Source organism: Gymnoscopelus braueri (assembly GCF_963280865.1).
Source record: "Gymnoscopelus braueri genome assembly, chromosome: 8".
In the NCBI taxonomy this organism is placed as follows: Eukaryota; Metazoa; Chordata; class Actinopteri; order Myctophiformes; family Myctophidae; genus Gymnoscopelus; species Gymnoscopelus braueri.
In genome coordinates this window covers 24,483,258-24,502,066 of record NC_137609.1, presented here as the reverse complement: position 1 = coordinate 24,502,066, position 18,809 = coordinate 24,483,258, and the positions used below count along the sequence as shown (strand labels likewise).

Genomic DNA, 18,809 nt, shown 5'->3' with positions numbered 1-18,809 from the left:
TCGATCATACATATGCAGTATTCATGCACCAAGCCACCAACATTCAGAGAAGGGATTTCAGTGAAGGGATTTCCAAATTGTCACCTTCCTAAAATAATGACCCATATTATTTTTTTCAGATAACAGAATAATTGGCCATTTTACCAGAGGTGGCCAGCATCATAAAGAGATTATTTATGCAAAATAATAATCATCCTCATCATCATCCTCAAAAAAGGACTTTAGGCCATTATTTTAGGAAGGTGACTGTTATGCCCCAGTCTAGGGGTGCCTGAGACACAACATGAAAATGAAAAATTTCCCGCCTTCCCCAGGTCCCAAGTAGCCACACAAACAAAGGTAAGAGTAATAACTGAGGAGGTCAATTAAACAAACAAAACAAAAGAGAACCAAGTTGAAATGAAACGCTCTTACCTAACAAAATAACCAAAACTACTTACCTCCTTAACATAAACAAGAATAAAATAAAAAAAACGGCTCTAAAGTAACAAACTTTATCTTAACTCAAAATGACACTATCAAATAACCAATAACTAACTGAACAAACAAAGGTTGGGTGGTGGTGGCAGTTGGGAGAGGAGGAAGACAGGCGATGCCCCCTGCGTGTGTCACTGTGGTTTGAGTTCTCCATGTTTGTGTTTGTTTTGTATTGTATTGTATTTTATGTCATGATTATTATAAATAAAGATTTGTGGAGAAAAGAAAAAAAGAAAAAAAGTTAGCCACTCAGGCGCTGGAACCCCTGGAAGCTACCCATCCAATCATCTCCATGGATTGGCACACCTGATTTGCATTCACACAGGCACCCACCGGGCACCCACACAGACACACATCCACAGTCTCACACCCATGCTTAGCACACCACACTATTCCAAACTAGAAACATACCATAACCCAAAAATATAACCAAAAATACGACCATAGTCGTAACAGTGATGAAATGATAACACAAACTCCCAAACTGTCCAAACACAAAACGTGATAGTGCCAGGTCACTCTTGGAAAATAGAATTGAATCTCAATGAGTACTTTTTCCTGGATAAAAAAGGATATGATGAATGATATTTGGACAGTTTTGGGGTTATTTTGGTTATTACTGAAATAGACTTCCTAGTATCTCTGCAGTGTTATACTGCCACCTGTGTGTCAGGCTTATAACATGACAGGCATGGCTTCAGCTGAATCCAACTCTGTCTGGAGCACTCATCCAATGTCATTTGACAATGCATGCACCTCACGGTATCACATCAAAGGTACTAAAATCAAAACTACAGACCTCTCAAAACAAACGAATCAGACTACTTACTACTAGACCTCACACCAAGGACTCATCTAGCCCTGCTCATTATGTTTGGGTGTGATGGCGCAGGGAGGGTAGACTAGAGGACAGACTGGGGTCAAAAGTAACAGGGGGCAAACGTAACACACTCAATAATTCTAATCAGAAATAAGCTAGAGGGGTGAGACTTCTTGTGCACATGCTCAGTAGGGTCCTCTCTCTGCCTATGGAAGGATAGAATGATCATTTCATCTCAGCAGAACAAGTGTACGGTATTTTCCTTCTGCTGTCTAAAGATAAGATGTCAGCTGATTTAAACTTAGATGAATTGTTGTATCTCTACGTTATTGGTCACAAATGAACGTCAGCAGCCTATGCTAGTATAGGTGTTTCTAGCTAGAATATGGGATTTTATCATGGTTGCCCCATCGGGGGCAATTGTAACACAGTGACCGGGGTCAATTGTAACAATGTGTTTTCAATGCAAGCAGATTTTTTTTGTCTGGGATTACATACTTTTATGTTAGTAAATGAACATATTTCACTAAATGTCACTACATTTCAAAGTAAAAAATACATTTAAATTAAAAAATAGACATACATAAAAAAACAAAATTGAAAAATAAAATAATTCGAATAAAAAATACATATTACAGTGATGTGCTTTTATTTGAGATAAAGTGTGTTAATATGACTTATTTTTACAGTTACAATTGCCCCCAACCACTGTTACAATTGTAACACTCTGACTTATTGCATTAAAAGTAATATTTTAGTCTCGTCCTTACTAGTGAAAGCTTATAAATGGTATTAGTAATTAGGGCACATATATATGTTTCTTAAAACAAAAGATGGCTAGTATATTTCAAGTATTCTGTGAATTGTGAAGGAAAAAAGTGTTACTTTTGACCCCACTCTCCCTACAGCAACTTGCAATGGGTCTGGTTTACTCCAGTGCAGTGCCCATACCTGTCAAACTACTCATGTAAAAAGAGTGAGAAACGCCCACAGGCACAATACCAGAGGCAGCTCCACTGATCTCATTGACTCATTCCCCCCAGATTAGGCACAAACATGTGGATACATTGATTCTACTAAATATTATCCCTACCACCACCAGCCATCAAAAAGTGTGACTCCCTACCCTGTACCCTCCCTCAAGCCGCCATTAAAGAGCACCTGTCTGCAATTTGCAACTGGACCTATACAAGTCTTCTAGCTTGGAAAAAGAAATGACTACCACTGTTGTTCTGTAGATATACTTTTACTGCTCCTAGTATTGATTATTTTCTTGTATAGTATCGTGTTTATATGTCTCGGTGCATTTCCACGGCACGCATTTGCAAACTGTACATCGGCACAGTAGAGGGCGCTACACACTACATACTTAGAGGTGACGTGAAATTCACAACATGTAGAAGAAGGATGACGAGCTTGCTAAACACAAACTGAAGAGACGAGACTGTTTATTGAACGCTAAGTTAACGCTGTCGCGTCGAAATATTGACATAGAACATATCTGTAGTACAATTCGCTGAAACATGACGGAGCCCCAGTCCGTATTGTTACTAAGAAGACAGCTGGCAGGTAATATAAAAACGTTATTGACAAATGGATATCGGCTAACGATAGCCAGCTAACCAACCAGCTAGCGTGATGCTAGCCCCATTCGGAACCTCTCCCTCCGCTATGTAGCTCAGAGATGAGGTTCCACTGCGTAGGGTACGGTACAGTGTGCGACACGGGCCAATATTGTTGATTCTTACCCTTTTCCGCACATCGTATCCAAAAAGTAAACGTCCCACCTGCTCTCAAATGTTTTACATTTTAGTGGTCAAGGAAATCGAACTGACGGGTTGAAACAAGCGTTTAAATCACCTTTTTAGTCAGCATGTGCCTATGTTTTCCCAATGCAACCTTAACAGGAGCACTACTGCGCATGCGAACGGGGGTTGACTGGCCACAGGCTGACTAAATAAGCGATTTAAATGCTTATTTCAACCCGTCGCTTACATTTTCTTCGCCGCTAAAATGTAAAATATCTGAGAGAAGAGGAGACGACTTTTACTTTTTGGATACGATGTGCGGAAAAAGGTAAGAATTAACCATATTGGCCACCGTTCGCCGGTGTCGCACTCTGCCGGCACCCTACGCAGTGGAACCTCATCTCGGAGCTATACTGCGGAGGGAGAGGTTCCGATTGGAGCTATGGGGTGATGCTAACGTTAGCTTTGAATCGAGTGATGCCGCTGCCTGGCGCTAAACTATTTCTGTGAACTAGAAGGTCCTACATTAGCAACGTTTCATAACATTACAGTGTTGTAAAGTGATTGTAATTGTAAATGAATTCTACTGACAGGTCGTCTTATTGGCATACACAACTTAGACCGATATGCTGTTGTTGTAGAAGACAGTGGTGGATGATGTGCAGCATGTGCTCACATTTGTTACTTAAGTAAAAGTATCAATCAATACCCTATTGTAGAAATAGTTTCAAGTTCGGTATTAAAATTCTACTTGAGTAAAAGTACAAAATAATTGGCATCAAAATGTACTTAAAGTGCCAATACTCATTATGCAGAATGCCCCATTTCACAAGTTTTCCTATAAGCATCTTTTGAAAATAGCAGATCTCCGCGTTGTGAGCTTGTAGATCAGCTTTTTTTTTCAATGGCCGAAGTATATATAGGGCTGAAGTGTTTAATGTATGTTTTCTAATAATAATCAAAACCTACAAAGTAACTAGTAACTAAAGTTTTCTAATAATTGTGGTGGAGTAAAAAGTACAATATTTGCCTCTGAGTTGTAGTGGAATAGAGGTGAAAGTACTGAAATTTGGAAATACTCCAGTAAAGTAAATAAAAATCACACCCAGTGTGAAGTGGGCGGTGTCTTGCTAGCTAATCACAATACTGAATGGAGTCAACTAATCATGTACAAAAAATAAATACATTTATTGAAACACTCTTTATGAAAGTCATATTCCGATGGAAGCTCACTTAAAAGAATAATGTGTTTTTTTTAATACCCTTTCCACCCACAATGTGTTTTTTTTTAAGTGCATAGTCCTATTTATAGGGCTATGCACATGTGTCATGTTTCCCTAGCCAATCACAGTCCTGAATAGACTGTGATTGGCCAATCACGGTGGAGGGTTAGGGGGGTACACTGGTGGCCAATCACAGCGCAGGATTTGGTGTGCAAATATCCAAACCTCACATATAGGGGCGGTTTCACCGCCCAAAAATACCTCAAAGGTGTACTTAAGTTCAGAGAGAGAGAGAGAGAGAGAGAGAGAGATATGCAGTGCACACTGAACCGCTGTCAGATGTCCCAGAGGTATCAGCTAACCTAGCCTGTTTATATACACCTGATGGTTGGTAGTCAGTTAAATGACCTGGCAGGTCTTAACTGCCATCCAGTTAGTTTGACATATGATGTCCTGACTCCTCTGCTAAAGGTAAACTGGACTTAGTTGTTAAGCCAACTAATATGTAGCTTATTACTAGCCAAGTGACTCACCTTTGTTGGCAAGCTACTTGGCTAACGTTATCAAGATCACACTCACTGTCCCTCTGGCTGTTTCTTTGATGGTGTCAGCTGCGCTGACACCATCGATTTCTCGATTTCTCTCTCACATTACTTAAATACACAAACAGTTCCTCTGAAAACACGTTAGCAGTAAGAGTACCATCCTCATCTGCCAGGAAACTCGACTTGTGAACCTGTGAAAACCAAATTTTCACAGGTTTACAGTGTAAAGAAGTGGGTGAAATTCGTTTTAGCGCAAGCTCCATCGTTTTTGTTGTTCGCAGAGGGGGGCGGGGGGGGGGGGGGGGGGGGGGTCAAACAGTAAAGAAAAACATGCTCACAGTTAAAATGTACATGGTAGAAGTAAAGTCCATGGCCAGGCTCACATAGGGCGGTAACTTTCACAGGGAAAATCCTAGGTACAGTTAAATCCACATGATAGATACACAAGAAAAGGGTCCAGTTAACACATTTATACAGGTGACGTTAATGTTACCTCAAAAGTCATGTCTTCTGCCTCCCCCCCACCACCTCATACCCCCCCCCCCCCCATCTCATACCTCCTATCCCCCCTCCCTACTCCCCCCTTCCTACCCTCTCCTACCTCCAGTAGTGTAGTCTATTTTCTTTGCAGTGGGTATACCTTGGGGGGTTGGGGGATGGACTGGACCAAGGCTATAATTAATAAGGTACAGTCAGTCAGCCTACAGGCCGGGCAGACGCGCATGGGAGCCGAAACTGGAACTGGAAATTCTGTGAAATACATTGAAGTCTATAGCATCCGGCTGGACCAGCTTGTGAACACACTATTTCTGAACGACTGCGTCTTTTGTCAGTTAATCGGTGCAGGAATATAAAAGAAGACATATCACAGGTTGTTTTCCAATTAATAGCTTTTTGATGTGCACACTGTATAATTTTATTGAGGCATCTAAACAGTGGCATGTATCGTTTCTGGCAGTGTTGCCAGATTTTGTGAGAGAAATAAGCAACCAGGCCTAGGAAAACAAGCCCAAAAGAAGCAACTAGAGCACTATATAGTATTGAAAATAGCCAATCTACAAGCTCACAACGCACCGCGATGTGATACATTGTGAGCTTGTAGATCTGCTATTTAAAAAGAATCTTGAAATAAAATGATTTTTGAAACATTCTAACAAACACAAATCTGGTACGGGGCTCCCTGGCACAAAACATTTTCAGATGCGAGTTAGGGACAAATACATATTAATGAATTAATGACGTCATCTCCGGGTCTGTCATCATCAGGCAATGAAAGCATCATTCATAGAGTAGATGACCGCGCCATCTGCTGGAAAACCACTGAAAACCCCAAACTCGTCTAACTCGTCTTGGCACTGTGGACCAAGTACCATCGGACGAATTTACTCGTGCATGGCAGTCAAATAGTTAAACAGTGTACACATCGAAAAGTAACACTGCAGAAAACAATGTGTGATTTTATTTTCCTGGGCAGAGTATAATTTCACAAAGGTCACGGTCGTTCAGAAATAGTGTTTGGTCCACCATGGCTCTCATAGACTCCAATGTATTGTATTCCAAGGCTCCAGTTTGGCTCCCAGCCGACGAAAATTACGTAGGTGTCGGTACCTTTTTTATATACCTTGGACTGGACAAGGAAGTGGGGGGAATGTAAGGAAACTGGGCCATTTTACGAGGTGGGCTTGGTCTGCGCTCACAGTCATTCAATCTATGGCATGTTTGTATTGTTTTCAACCCTTATGGTCTTAAATCTGTGCTCGGGTTGCGCAGTGGTAAAGTGCCTGCCCACCACTGCGGTAACCTGACTCTGCCAGATGGAGGCGGTATTGAGTTTGCATCTGGAATCGCTCAGGGAGTAGAGCTGCCCGGTCGCTGCGTGTACGAACCAATCAGCGGCTGCTAGGGGCGGGATCATCCAATCACCTGCCAAGTAGCTTGAAAAAATGAAACGCTGTCTTGCATCGATTCTGCTAACGGAGTCTCAGATGGAAGTACTAGGCTGTGAAACAAAATGTGTGTAGCAAGTTTATTCCATTTGGCGGAGTCAGGTTACCACTGCGGAGGTTGTGGGTTCGAAACCACCGTGGTGCATCAGGCTTTGTCAAGCACAATTGGCCTGTGTTCGGGGGAGGGAAGCCAGGCAGGGAAGGTGATAATAGTCACTGCACGTACTTCTACGGGCTGGGGCGCCACCTGTCAGCAGGGAGTGTTGGGCAGGAGGAGTAGGACGAAGGTTCTACGTCCTCCCGGTGGGGACTCCTCACTGGTAGGTGAGTCAGTAGGATACAACAGCAGTGACAACAGAAATGTGTGTGGGGAAGAATCAATTGGCAGCTTCTATCGAACTCTGATCACACATTGCATTCAGAAATGTGATCAGATCAGTGCTATCAGTCTACGTCAGCCGAGTGTAAAAGCAAGGGCAAGTTGGGAAGGATTGCTCATTATCCAGATACAGGTCACATTTTACTGCAAGCAATTATTTTTTTTTATTTACCCGGCAGGCGTTTGTGGAACACCCTGTATTGGGTGGTCAGAGGTAAAGAAGAACATTTTTTATTAACATTTTGTTCTACATAACTTCCCAATTAGTATTCATTCAAGGATGAGTCTTAGTTTGAAAGTGTGTCTCAAGCCATTCCACTTAATATTCCTGTTTGATATAAGATAATGACCTTAAACTTTGGCATTTCACAGCTGATTTATGTATACACACATATAGGTTGCCCAATATTCATGTTTATTGAGTTGCAATAGGAAATGAGAGAGATCCTATGAAAGGGAGACGACAGGATGAAGGCTGTGATGATCCCGGAGCCTTGAGGCTCCGAGAGCCTCAAGGGCTTCTTTTAATTGGAGAAGATAATTCAATTATGCATGCCGCCATTAATTGTTGAATACGAAACCGTGGTAGTCATAACCTATTAACATTAAACCTTATCTAATTTGTGTAGATAATTTGTCACATGAATGGTGCTGATGCAAATTGCTGTATGATGCAATGGAATAGTTCCACTACACATGCATGCATTACATGGACAGTTGGACACATGTAAGTACTGTATGTGCTAAACGACACATGCTACTGGATACAAAAAGGAAAACTCCACATCACTGGATACAAAAACGAAAACATCACATTTGACATTTTGGCAACATGTTTCAATTAGGGCTGGGACTCGATTAAAAAAAATTATCGAATTAATTAGAGGCTTTGTAATTAATTAATCACAATTAATCGCATATCAATATTTGACCTGAGAACAGTGAAAAGGGTTGGTGCGCTGGTGTGATCGGTCCGTCTGAAACTTGTCCAGTGAGAAACGTTCCGCGGTGCGATTAAAATGCGTAAATTTTTTTAACGCAATAATTTTTCTGTAATTAATTGATTGAAATTAACGCGATAAAGTCCCGGCCCTAGTTTCAATATGTAATAAATGCGAGGCAAAGTGTAGCAAGTAAAGTACTGTTTCAGGATGAACTCTTCGATTATCCTCACAGAATCTAGCAAGGAAATCCTGGTCGATGTTTCAACTATAGAGGAATAGGTGCATAATGGAAGATGTCTGTCTCTCAGCCAACTAATTCAGCTGTCTACAGGGCATATTACTGACATGTTGTGATGTGACTAAATGATAATGGATTTATTTCTCTATGCTTGTACAACAAAACTACTAACAGTTTGTGTATTGCATTGTCCACTGGTTGCTTGGAACTACAGCTCTATGCATTCAAGAATTGTCAGAAGGATGAGAATTATAAGTATGTTTATTGCATGTTCTGTTTAAAAATGCAACATTGCATTGGATACTTTGTTGGATGTTATAGGAATTCTTCTCTGTAAGATTGGTGCAATACACCGAAGCAACAATATAGAAACATTTTCAAATATCTACAACTGTGGTGCAATTTGATTAATTTATTTGTGAATCCATGCTGTCCTATTCTTTTCAATGTGTACCAAGTCACCCTCATTCACTGTCACTCCTCCTGCACACATTTTACAACTTGCTTCTTCTCTTTAAATTACTCAACCTAGCACTGTGTTAAGCCTTTTGCCACTCTGTTGAACCATTTTCTCCTCTAGATGGCATAGCATCCTATACAAATTGCATCACTCACTGGTGCTCTTTCAAGGGGCACACTTGCTGCCTTTCTTTTCTGTATTTGACTCTTCATAAAAGGGACAATGGATAGCCTAATCCAATAGCACATGATAATACACTTACAAGCAGATCACTTATAACTGGATATCAGTTGACACAGTATATGAGGCATATAAAAATTCCCTTGAGTAAAACCTTTTTCTCTGCAGAGCTGAACAAGAACCCTGTGGAGGGATTCTCAGCAGGCTTGATAGATGATAATGACCTGTACAGATGGGAAGTTTTAATCATTGGCCCCCCAGACACACTGTAGTAAGTCTGCAATGTTTTTATTTTCTCCAAGTGGAAACTTCTTTGGTTTGAGTTATCAATTTTTTACATCTAAATTGCATCTCATCTGCTGCTTGAATTTGACCCTTTGCTTTTTTTCATTCACAGTGAAGGTGGTGTGTTTAAAGCACATCTGACATTTCCCAAAGACTACCCTCTCAGGCCACCTAAAATGAAATTTATCACAGATATATGGCACCCCAATGGTATGTACAAGTATAGTACGCTAAATTAAGTTTATTTTCGTTTGTTGCAGGTCCTGTATAGAATATGGGGAAGAACATAGTTTTCTATTACTTAGACCAAGTTATTACATATTTATAATGTAGTTACTATTGTATATCATGTTTGGGTTTAGCATTCTATTTCGACCTTCTGGACTGGAATCCAGTGATCATTGTCATACTTTAAGCTTATTAGCCTTATATGCCGGTGTGCCTTACATGCCTATTCAACAGGGAGGTCAACTGGGTTGGATAGCGTGTAGTGTACCTATGCACATGTTATGTCACACCCTCAGGGTGAAACTCGTCTCTATCAGGTGAAAAGATGTGGCTTATGAGACGTCTATCTACACCCTCCCCAAGACCAACAGTGGGGGTTAGCAGCAACGGGGACAATATTGTAGTGAAGTTCACTGTTCAAGGGTACTTGGCATAATGACTAAATTGGGGGATTAATTTGTGCAATTACAAATTGACAAAATTGTGAATGTCAAGATTGTTTTATCGCAACCCAACAAACCTTCAAAACAGCCTCAACTCAATTTTTATTTATTTAACCCATTAAAACAGTTAAAGCATCAATGTCATTTTAGCTATATATATATATATAGCACATTGGTTGGCTATTAAAAAATAGCAGATATACAAGCTCGCATGGGCTTTTAGATCTGCTATTTTTGGAAAATCATGAACATTTGGTCAAATCTTTGAATATATATATATATATATATACTTTTTTAAAGTGACTTTTTTACTAAAATCTTTGCTTTTGGGGTCCGTGGAACAACATTTTTAGATGGAGGTCCACGGCCAAATACATATCATTTTGGGGTTCCTTGAAATGAAAAGGTTTTGAGCACCACTGATAGATAGCAACATGAGTTTTTCAGAAAACTGTTATAGAATTTAGAAGGCATTTTTGTAGAATCGGACTCCGGTCTTAATGGGTTAAATTCTGTTTATCTTTAAACAAGTTCCAGCAACATGGCCAATATTGAGCAAGGAATTTGTAATTAGTTTTGACTTTCACTGTTGATAGTTGATTGGTAAATTCTAATGGTTCCAACGATATCGCCTCATTGGCAAGTGGATAGACCTTAGATATACAGTATTCACGTAGATACCGATTTGGCTCACATTTGGCTCATTGGCTCACAATCCACAACGCAAGGTTGCACACTTACCTTTTTGCCCTCACATTTTGAGTGGCAATGTACTGGATAATTTAAATATAAAAATTGTCTAAATATATACTATGACAGAAGATTTATTTCCCAAGACCATATCCTACTTCATGATTAAAAAATAAATAATCCATCTATTTTCATATTTTCTTTTACAGTTGACAAGAATGGAGATGTATGTATTTCTATTTTGCACGAGCCAGGGGAGGATAAGTATGGCTATGAGAAACCAGAGGAACGCTGGCTGCCCATCCACACAGTGGAAACCATTATGATTAGTGTTATCTCTATGCTTGCAGACCCAAATGGGGACTCACCAGCAAACGTGGATGCTGCAGTAAGTGTATTCTTAAAGGCAGATGTTTACTCAAATGAAATGCATACGTTTCTTAATTTAAAACCACAAGGATCCTACTGTGCCTATTTATTGGATATAGTCCTTGGACATTAACTCTCTCAGTGCCACGCCCTGAGATATCCCGAGTTTTTCCCGAGTACCCTCCGTGCCAGCACGAGAAATCCCGAGTTTTTACTTTTGACTGTGGTCGCGCTATACTGTTTATTTTTCATGATCACTTTCGCTTCCTGACTCCTTCAGACTCATTGGGTTCCGGTTTCATGACGCAGATTCCGTTTCCGGTTCAATTTTTTTTCCCGCGATCATTTTTGGCCCACGTCCACGTCTACTCTCTTTGGTCTGGGTGACGATCAGTCATCGTAGTCGTGTATCACATCGTAATTTAGCCCGATCAACGATTGTCAAAAATGTCAACATCCGGTTATGACCGGATGTGACGTGAGCCTGTTTGGGAGGGGGGCGAGTGAGCCAGCGAGGTCATCAATGTGTCGATTTGTTGCTCTCTACTGGTAGAACTGTATTATGGGTTTAAAACCCCAATCAGATCATTTATTTGAATGAAAAATTACAAAATTACAAAATAAAATAAAACGCAAATTGCTGGCACTGGGGGAGTACTTTATGAAAATACTCTTGGCACTGAAAGAGTTAAAACAGCCTTTTTTATTTATGGGTGTTTTTAGAAGTAGGCTTATTACTAGAGATGCATCGATATCGGGCGATATTTCATAAAAAATGCAATATCGATATCAATCAAAATAATTCCGATATCTTTTCACCGATATTGATCAGGAACCAGCCAACTCAAATGTTCAGCTTTTTTTCCTATTGAACACCCTTTACGTCAGGCAGTATTGCTTTGTATAAAATATATATAGTTTTTTCATTTCCTGAAAAATGAACATTTTGGAGTTTTAACCTAAACTTTGGAATAGCCAAGACATATCCCATATCCCTCACTCACCTTTTCTCATTTCTTGTAAATTGTGTGTATTGAAATTCAGCCAAACTACAAGGGTAACACAGCAACACAGTTAAATTCTAGCACAAATCATTTACACAAAACGGCTAGACCTGCTGAAACGGCTAGACCTGCTGTACTGTAGACCTGATGTATCCATTATCCATCTTTCATATCACACTCACAACCATGTCTTATTTCTCAAATTTCCCTCTGCAGAAAGAGTGGAGAGAGGACAGACAAGGAGAATTCAAGAGGAAAGTTGCCCGTTGTGTACGGAAGAGCCAAGAGACTGCTTTTGAGTGATATTTAGCAAGTTCTAGCTTCACGTTTTCAGGGTATGTGTTTATGGACTTGTGTTGACTTTTTAACCCAGTCTTTGGTTTCAGAACGGAAATGTTAAAGAATAAATAGTTTACATTGTGACTTATTTAAGGGGGGTGTAACAGTGGTATTTGTTTTGTTTAAAGAAGTGTTAAATAACGAAATATTCCGATAGCAATATAGTTTTGATAGTTTTTTCAGGGGTCGCTTACAAAATACATTTTCGGGTCAGGATACCAATTTGATCACTCATAGGATACAGGATGAAGTGAAATTGGAAGTGATGATTTTTTTTTTTTATTTAAAATGAGCAGACAAAATTGGAATTAGAACACTACAAAATTAAAGTTGATAACTGATCTTTGGGGGGTTCTCTCTCCTGATTGGATAAAAAAGACCTGAAAATGTATTTTATGTTTACTAAATAGCTGGAGAGATGGAGAGACCCTGTTACTGAACAAACACACTATAGCAGCAGTGAATACTATTGGCATAGAGAGCTTTAACTTTGCTAGCTAACAAGTATCCTGTACAGCCCCCTATATACTCACACATGTTGCATCAGGTCTAAATGGGTTCACGAGAGGCCATAGTACATTGTAATTATGTAGTTTTGGTGTTGTTGACACAATGCCAAGCTCAGTGCCTTAAAAGCCCAAAGCTGTGATACAATAGAACATGGCTTTGAGTACACTTTTTTTGTACACTTTTATAAAAAATAAATAATACCTTTTTATTTATCCTGTAATTGGGCATGTTTAATGCACGGGGAGAACTGTTAAGGATAAAGTGTCTTGCTCGGGGTCACTTTTGACACTACTGGGTGGACTCTGGGTGAAATGGCGAACTTCCGATTCTCAGACAGCCTCTACGCCCAGCTACGGCTGGCCGCGTTTAGCAACCTATTGCAACTATGAGTTATTGCAAGTTGACCGTGTTATAATTGGTTGTAACAAGATATTGTATTTGGCCCACTACTTTTCATAGAAATGTTAATAATTTTTTTTTGTCAACAGGTCTTCAATTGAAAATCAACATGGCACTGTTTGCTGCACTCTTCCACTCTTTTGACAGGCCTTCCCCTGACTTGGATAGGAACAGGTTGGCTACAATAGACTGCAATAGAACATAACAGTGACTGCAAAGGCTGACAGAAACTCGCCAAGCAAGTGCCAACTCAATAACAACAAAAGATGGTAAAACGTTTTTGGAAGTCTATGAACTGCTTCAACATTCAGGAAAATATTGTAAAGATCTGTATATAGCACAGACAGAACCGGATAATATATAAACTCACTTTCCATCCAGCAACACACTTAGACCAAATGAGTAGCGCTTGTTTAGGTAATGTTTTGAGAGGTTTTAGTACATTTTCCCCATTATCATCTCTAGTGTGCATTAGTTCTGTTTAGATTGTTTTAACAGGAAGGCAGGGAATTATCTGAAACTGTCTCACTTCTACAGAGCGGGATTGGTTCAAGGAAGTTGTGAATGACATTAATGGGGAAAGGTAGTTGGTGGAACGCTTGTACGTATATCGGAATACACAAAGCATGTCTCCGTTATGAGTTCTCTCACAGTCTCAGCAATCAACATTGGATATGGGTACATGGATGTTTCTTCAATATGGGTCTTACCACCCTGATCAGTTGCCTTTTGGAAAGGGAACATGCCCATCATTGCTCATGCATGCTTGAAAGTTTTTTTTTTTCAAAAGTGCCTCCTGAAAAATGCTTGGCAACTCCACCCTGCATTTAACAAGAGTAAAGAAACAAATATCGGAAAAGTTGGAGAAATTGTTTAACACCTTGAAAATTGTGTGTGATTTATTTAACAGTCCAGTTCATGAGGATGATGTATAATTAGAATATTGGTAACATTTTGGTGTAGCAATAACTCCCCCTTGTGTGAAGTGTACATGTCTTAATTTCATTTTTATTGTGATAAAAGTTTGGTTTCTCCAATGTTCTATTTTAGCATCATCTATTTTTCCTTTTTAAGGGATGCATGATATTTCGGTTTTGGCCAAATATTGCGCAAAAATTGGGATGTACAACTTTTCCCGATGTGCTGACTACACTGACACATTCACAGAACAGCTGCCTAGCCTACACTGGAGAAAGTGTCTGTAATCTGCATCTCTTCAGTGAATGCGGACAGTCACTTAACAGACGGATAAGAATAATAAATAAGAACTGGTACTGAACAAAATGATTTTGTAGACATCTAGACTAAGCATTACAGTCATAGTATATACTAGATAAATGCCACTGGTGAAAGACTGGAGTTATTGGCACGATATCTGCGTCTGCTCGCCCATGGAAGTGATGGAATATTGACCAAAATCATGACATTGTGCATCCTTACCTTATGTGTTTCCCTAGGTAGGAATTGTTATGCATGCTTTAACCTTAGTTTACTTTTTTTCTGAATGTTTGGTGGATTTGGTTTGCGAATGCTAAGAGTGTTTGTGTACACAGTATGTATGCCCATGTTCTTTTTCCTCCCTTTCTCTTCTGATCCTCATTTTCTTTCTTTTCATTTTTTTGGTTTATTTTCTCTGGACTATTGCAGTTTTTGCCTAATGTACAAAGACAAAATACTGATGTATATTTTTCATGTTATGAAATTGTCACCTGTAGTGAGCTCTTCTAAAATATGACTTTTTCAATATGTCTTGTGCATTTCATTGACCGGTACTTTGGATGATACAGGAATTGATGACTGAAACGCAATGAGCAAGAATAATTCAAAGAAATTAGCTATACTATAGCATTTTACAGTCATAGACAGTATAAACACCCAAATATCTTAACTGATCATGGAATCAAAAACAACAATCCAATAGTGTAGTTTCAGATCTGTGTAATCTTTGTTTCCCTGTGATTACATTTCACAGGTCTGATTTAAAAGGACACTGAATCCTCCACATCCCACTGTTGATTTGTAATACATAATACAGCTCACCACTAGGGTGTTGCAGTCTTCCACCTTTCCCTCACTGATGTATTTATGCATCATTTAAGATCTTTTGCAGGATTGGTTGTTTGGTTTCCTGCCACCATCTCTAACACGGGTCATGGGCTGATGGTCTGTAATCCAGGATACGGGGAGAGTGTCCACATGTTTAACTATGAGCTTGCTTCTGGGGAAGAAAAAAATACACTGTGGTACAGGTAGATGCCACCAACCTGACCATAACATCCCACAATGTATCTAATCCAGAAACTGCAGGGGAGACAGGAAGAGTATCACTGTCAGTGAGCCAAAGGTGCATTTAACATCTGACTCAATAAAAAAAGAATTGTGTTGCTCCATTCAACTGACATCGGCAATGTGTGGCAAGCTGACAACGTGTCAAGAAAGCGTCCACTGTAGATCATTAGACGTATTCAGAGTACTTAAGAGTCCAGTCTGTCAATACCGTGATGTCAGCTCTATGGCATCAACACTGTGTCTGTCTATTGGTACCCAGCAGGTTGCCCTGGTTATCGCATGGTTGAGACCAGTCTGTGATGCCATTCAGCTATAATTTCAGTACTGTGATGTCAGGTATGTCCATAATGGGCATAAACATCCACAGACAGACAACTTCAACTTTATATTATAGATTATTATTGCACATTTCATGGTGAACACACTTAATGGCATAATGCTACAGTATTATGTGGCATCAGCTCATCCAGGTTGGTTGACAAGGATTCAGGCCTAAATTGTAATAATTTGACTCCCAGGGCCAGGCACAATCAATCAACTTTATTTGTGTAGACTCAGGGGTCCATTAAAAACAAACATAAAAACACTATACATTACAGAAAGAACACCCCTATACCATAAAAACATCAGATATTACAAGAGACACCCAGTGTTTCCAAAAAGTAGACCATCGATATCTTGTAACACGAGGCTAGAGTTTGACGGCAGCATGATAATAGTATTCTGAGACTCATTCAGTCAACAAATACATTTGTTCATCTCAAAAGGGCATGAAAGGTGTTTAGGCCTACAATGCAATTTCAAATGTTAGACACTGCTGTAAAAAAAAAAAAACAGCAGAGATCTATTGGCTATTTACAGCAAAGAGGTTTGGTGTAGAGGGAAAAAAGAGCAGACTAAGAGTGAAAGGTCAAGTTTACTAAGTATTTACGGTTTAAGTGGTTAAATGTCTGAAAATACATGTTAACACGAATCCAACATAGTGCTGTCAAACAAGTCTATGAAGCTATCTATGAAACCTATGATGAAAAAGTTTATTCTGCAACACAATTTTATACAATATGTAGTACTAGTGGGGGTCCCTGCTTCATCTCTCTCTCAGCCAAGGTATCCTTGGCCTGAAAAACGTTGAAGACCCCTGCTCTAGGCAATTAATAGGATATATACAGTATATTTATAAATTATATGCATGCAATCATAAACAACCTGAAAATGCTTGCCTTCCTGAACTTAACCCACAGGGGGGCAGTATACAGGCGAGTACAGTATGCTCTGAAGAGATTTACCTTCACATCATTTGAACATGAGTAGCACAGTACTAGGCTAGGCTTATATGAGCAGCATTACCAGGTGGTTTGCAGAGCATCACCTACTGTATAGGCTTGTCATAGTCTAATAAAGATAATAAATCCATATTCTGTTTTGGGATCTTTTCCATAGGAGGCTGTTATAGGAGCCATGTTTCTGTGTCAGGCACAGGCCTAGATCAGGCATGCAAACGGTGAAAATGGGAGAAGGATGCATGAGGAGGGAAAAGGGTGGGCACTAGGGACATCTGGGCACCTCGATGTAAAATTGGCTATTTTGTCCAAAATGTTAAATAATTAAATATTTGAAAAATGGTCTTAAGTAATGTAAAGTATACATGCATGTGAACATGCACAGTACATCATTATTATCAGACTTAAAGGGCAAGACCACTTTGGTAGAGGTTTGGGTTGTGTAGTTACCTTGCCATGATGTAACTCCAAAGGTGGAAGAGAAAGCAAAAATAATTGCTCCATTGATTAGAAATTGATAATTCAAAATATGCTCCCCATTGACTTACATTGTATGGTAAAACAGCTCTCAAAGTCACTATTTTAGCACGTAAACGAACGCAAACAAAGTTGATTCAGACAATATAGAACATCACCAAACCCAGTACTGTTTTTTTTTTTTTTTATAAAAATGTCAACTTCCTGTTGATTTTGCCATTTTTAATAAGTAGAAAACCTGGACTGGATCCGCGGATCCGGATCCAGATCTTCAAATAGTAAAATCAACAGGAAGTTGACATTTTTATTAAAAAAACAAACAGTACTGGGTTTGGTGATGCTCTATATTGTCTGAATCAGCTTTGTTTGTGTTCATTTATGTGCTAAAAGAGTGACTTTGAGAGCTGTTTTACCATACAATGTAAGTCAATGAGGAGCATATTTTTGAATTATCAATTTCTAATCAATGGAGCAATTATTTTTGATTTCTTGCCCACCTTTGGAGTTACATCATGGCAAGGTAACTACACAACCCAAACCTCTAGCAAAGTGGTCTTACCCTTTAAATTGATTCTTCAACTTCTTTGTTTATGCCCCAAAAAAATTATAGCAATTGTAGAAATATCAGGCCTAATTGACGAATGTTTAAGCATGTTCTAATCTAGCCCTCTGGACCAGGGCTAGTTCTATTATGTAAAGTGGATCCAGGTAAACTGCAAACACAAAAATGAAGTGGGCACTGCACTGGGAAATGGGATATGGGAAGTGCCCAGTTTTCCGTAAAGAAAAGTGCCCAGTCAAGTGGCAAGTGCCAACACTCTTCTGCATTATGTATATGATTTTGTTTTTAATAAGCGTTTTTTCTTTCTTTTTTTCTTTTCTTTTTTTTTTACAAAATAATACACTTTACTTGGTACCTGCAAATGCAGAGCCTAGGGGGCACAATGTTCAGGCCGTCTACTCTAGTGTACATGGACAACGGACAGGGTTGCCATGTCCGCTTATTATAAGCGATGTTCGCTTATTATAAGCGATGTTGGGCTTGCTTTTCTGTAAAGTCGCTTGTAAATATTGGGCTTGGTTCTAAGAATACAAGTCAGGTGGGCACTAGGGTCATGTGGGCACCATTTTTTTTGGGACGACTGGGCACCTGGGCTGGACGTCTGGGCACCTGGGCTGGGCATCTCGGCACTAGGGACATGTGGGCACTATGGGACATGTGGGCATGTGGGCACTAGGTGCCCACATGCCCAGATGGTTTTGGTGCCCAGTTATCCCTAGTGCCCACATTTAGTGCCCAGATGGTTTTGGTGCCCAGTTATCCCTAGTGCCCAGATGGTTTTGGTGCCAATAGAGACACACGGGGACTACAAATTTCACGCCCACTTTTGAGACAGCGCCGCTACTCGAGGTCCGTTAGAACGATGAACTGCAGCTGCCAATGCAATCCCTATGAGAGGATATGAGAATTAGCCTACTTTTGAAATATTCGTACATTAACTGGAGACGATATTGATTTAAATAAAAATATGTTTC

At 39.7% G+C, this 18,809-nt stretch overlaps 1 protein-coding gene across 1 annotated transcript; it reads left to right on the top strand.

Annotated features, from left to right (window-relative positions):
• Window positions 1–2,705: 2,705 nt before the first annotated feature.
• ube2g1a (ubiquitin-conjugating enzyme E2G 1a) lies at window positions 2,706–14,976 on the top strand. Its single transcript, XM_080435701.1, has 6 exons — window positions 2,706–2,866; window positions 9,129–9,231; window positions 9,358–9,455; window positions 10,816–10,994; window positions 12,196–12,314; window positions 13,317–14,976. Exons 1-5 carry the CDS (start codon window positions 2,821–2,823, stop codon window positions 12,280–12,282), a joined length of 513 nt encoding a protein of 170 aa, XP_080291827.1. The 5' UTR covers window positions 2,706–2,820; the 3' UTR covers window positions 12,283–12,314; window positions 13,317–14,976.
• Window positions 14,977–18,809: the final 3,833 nt, after the last annotated feature.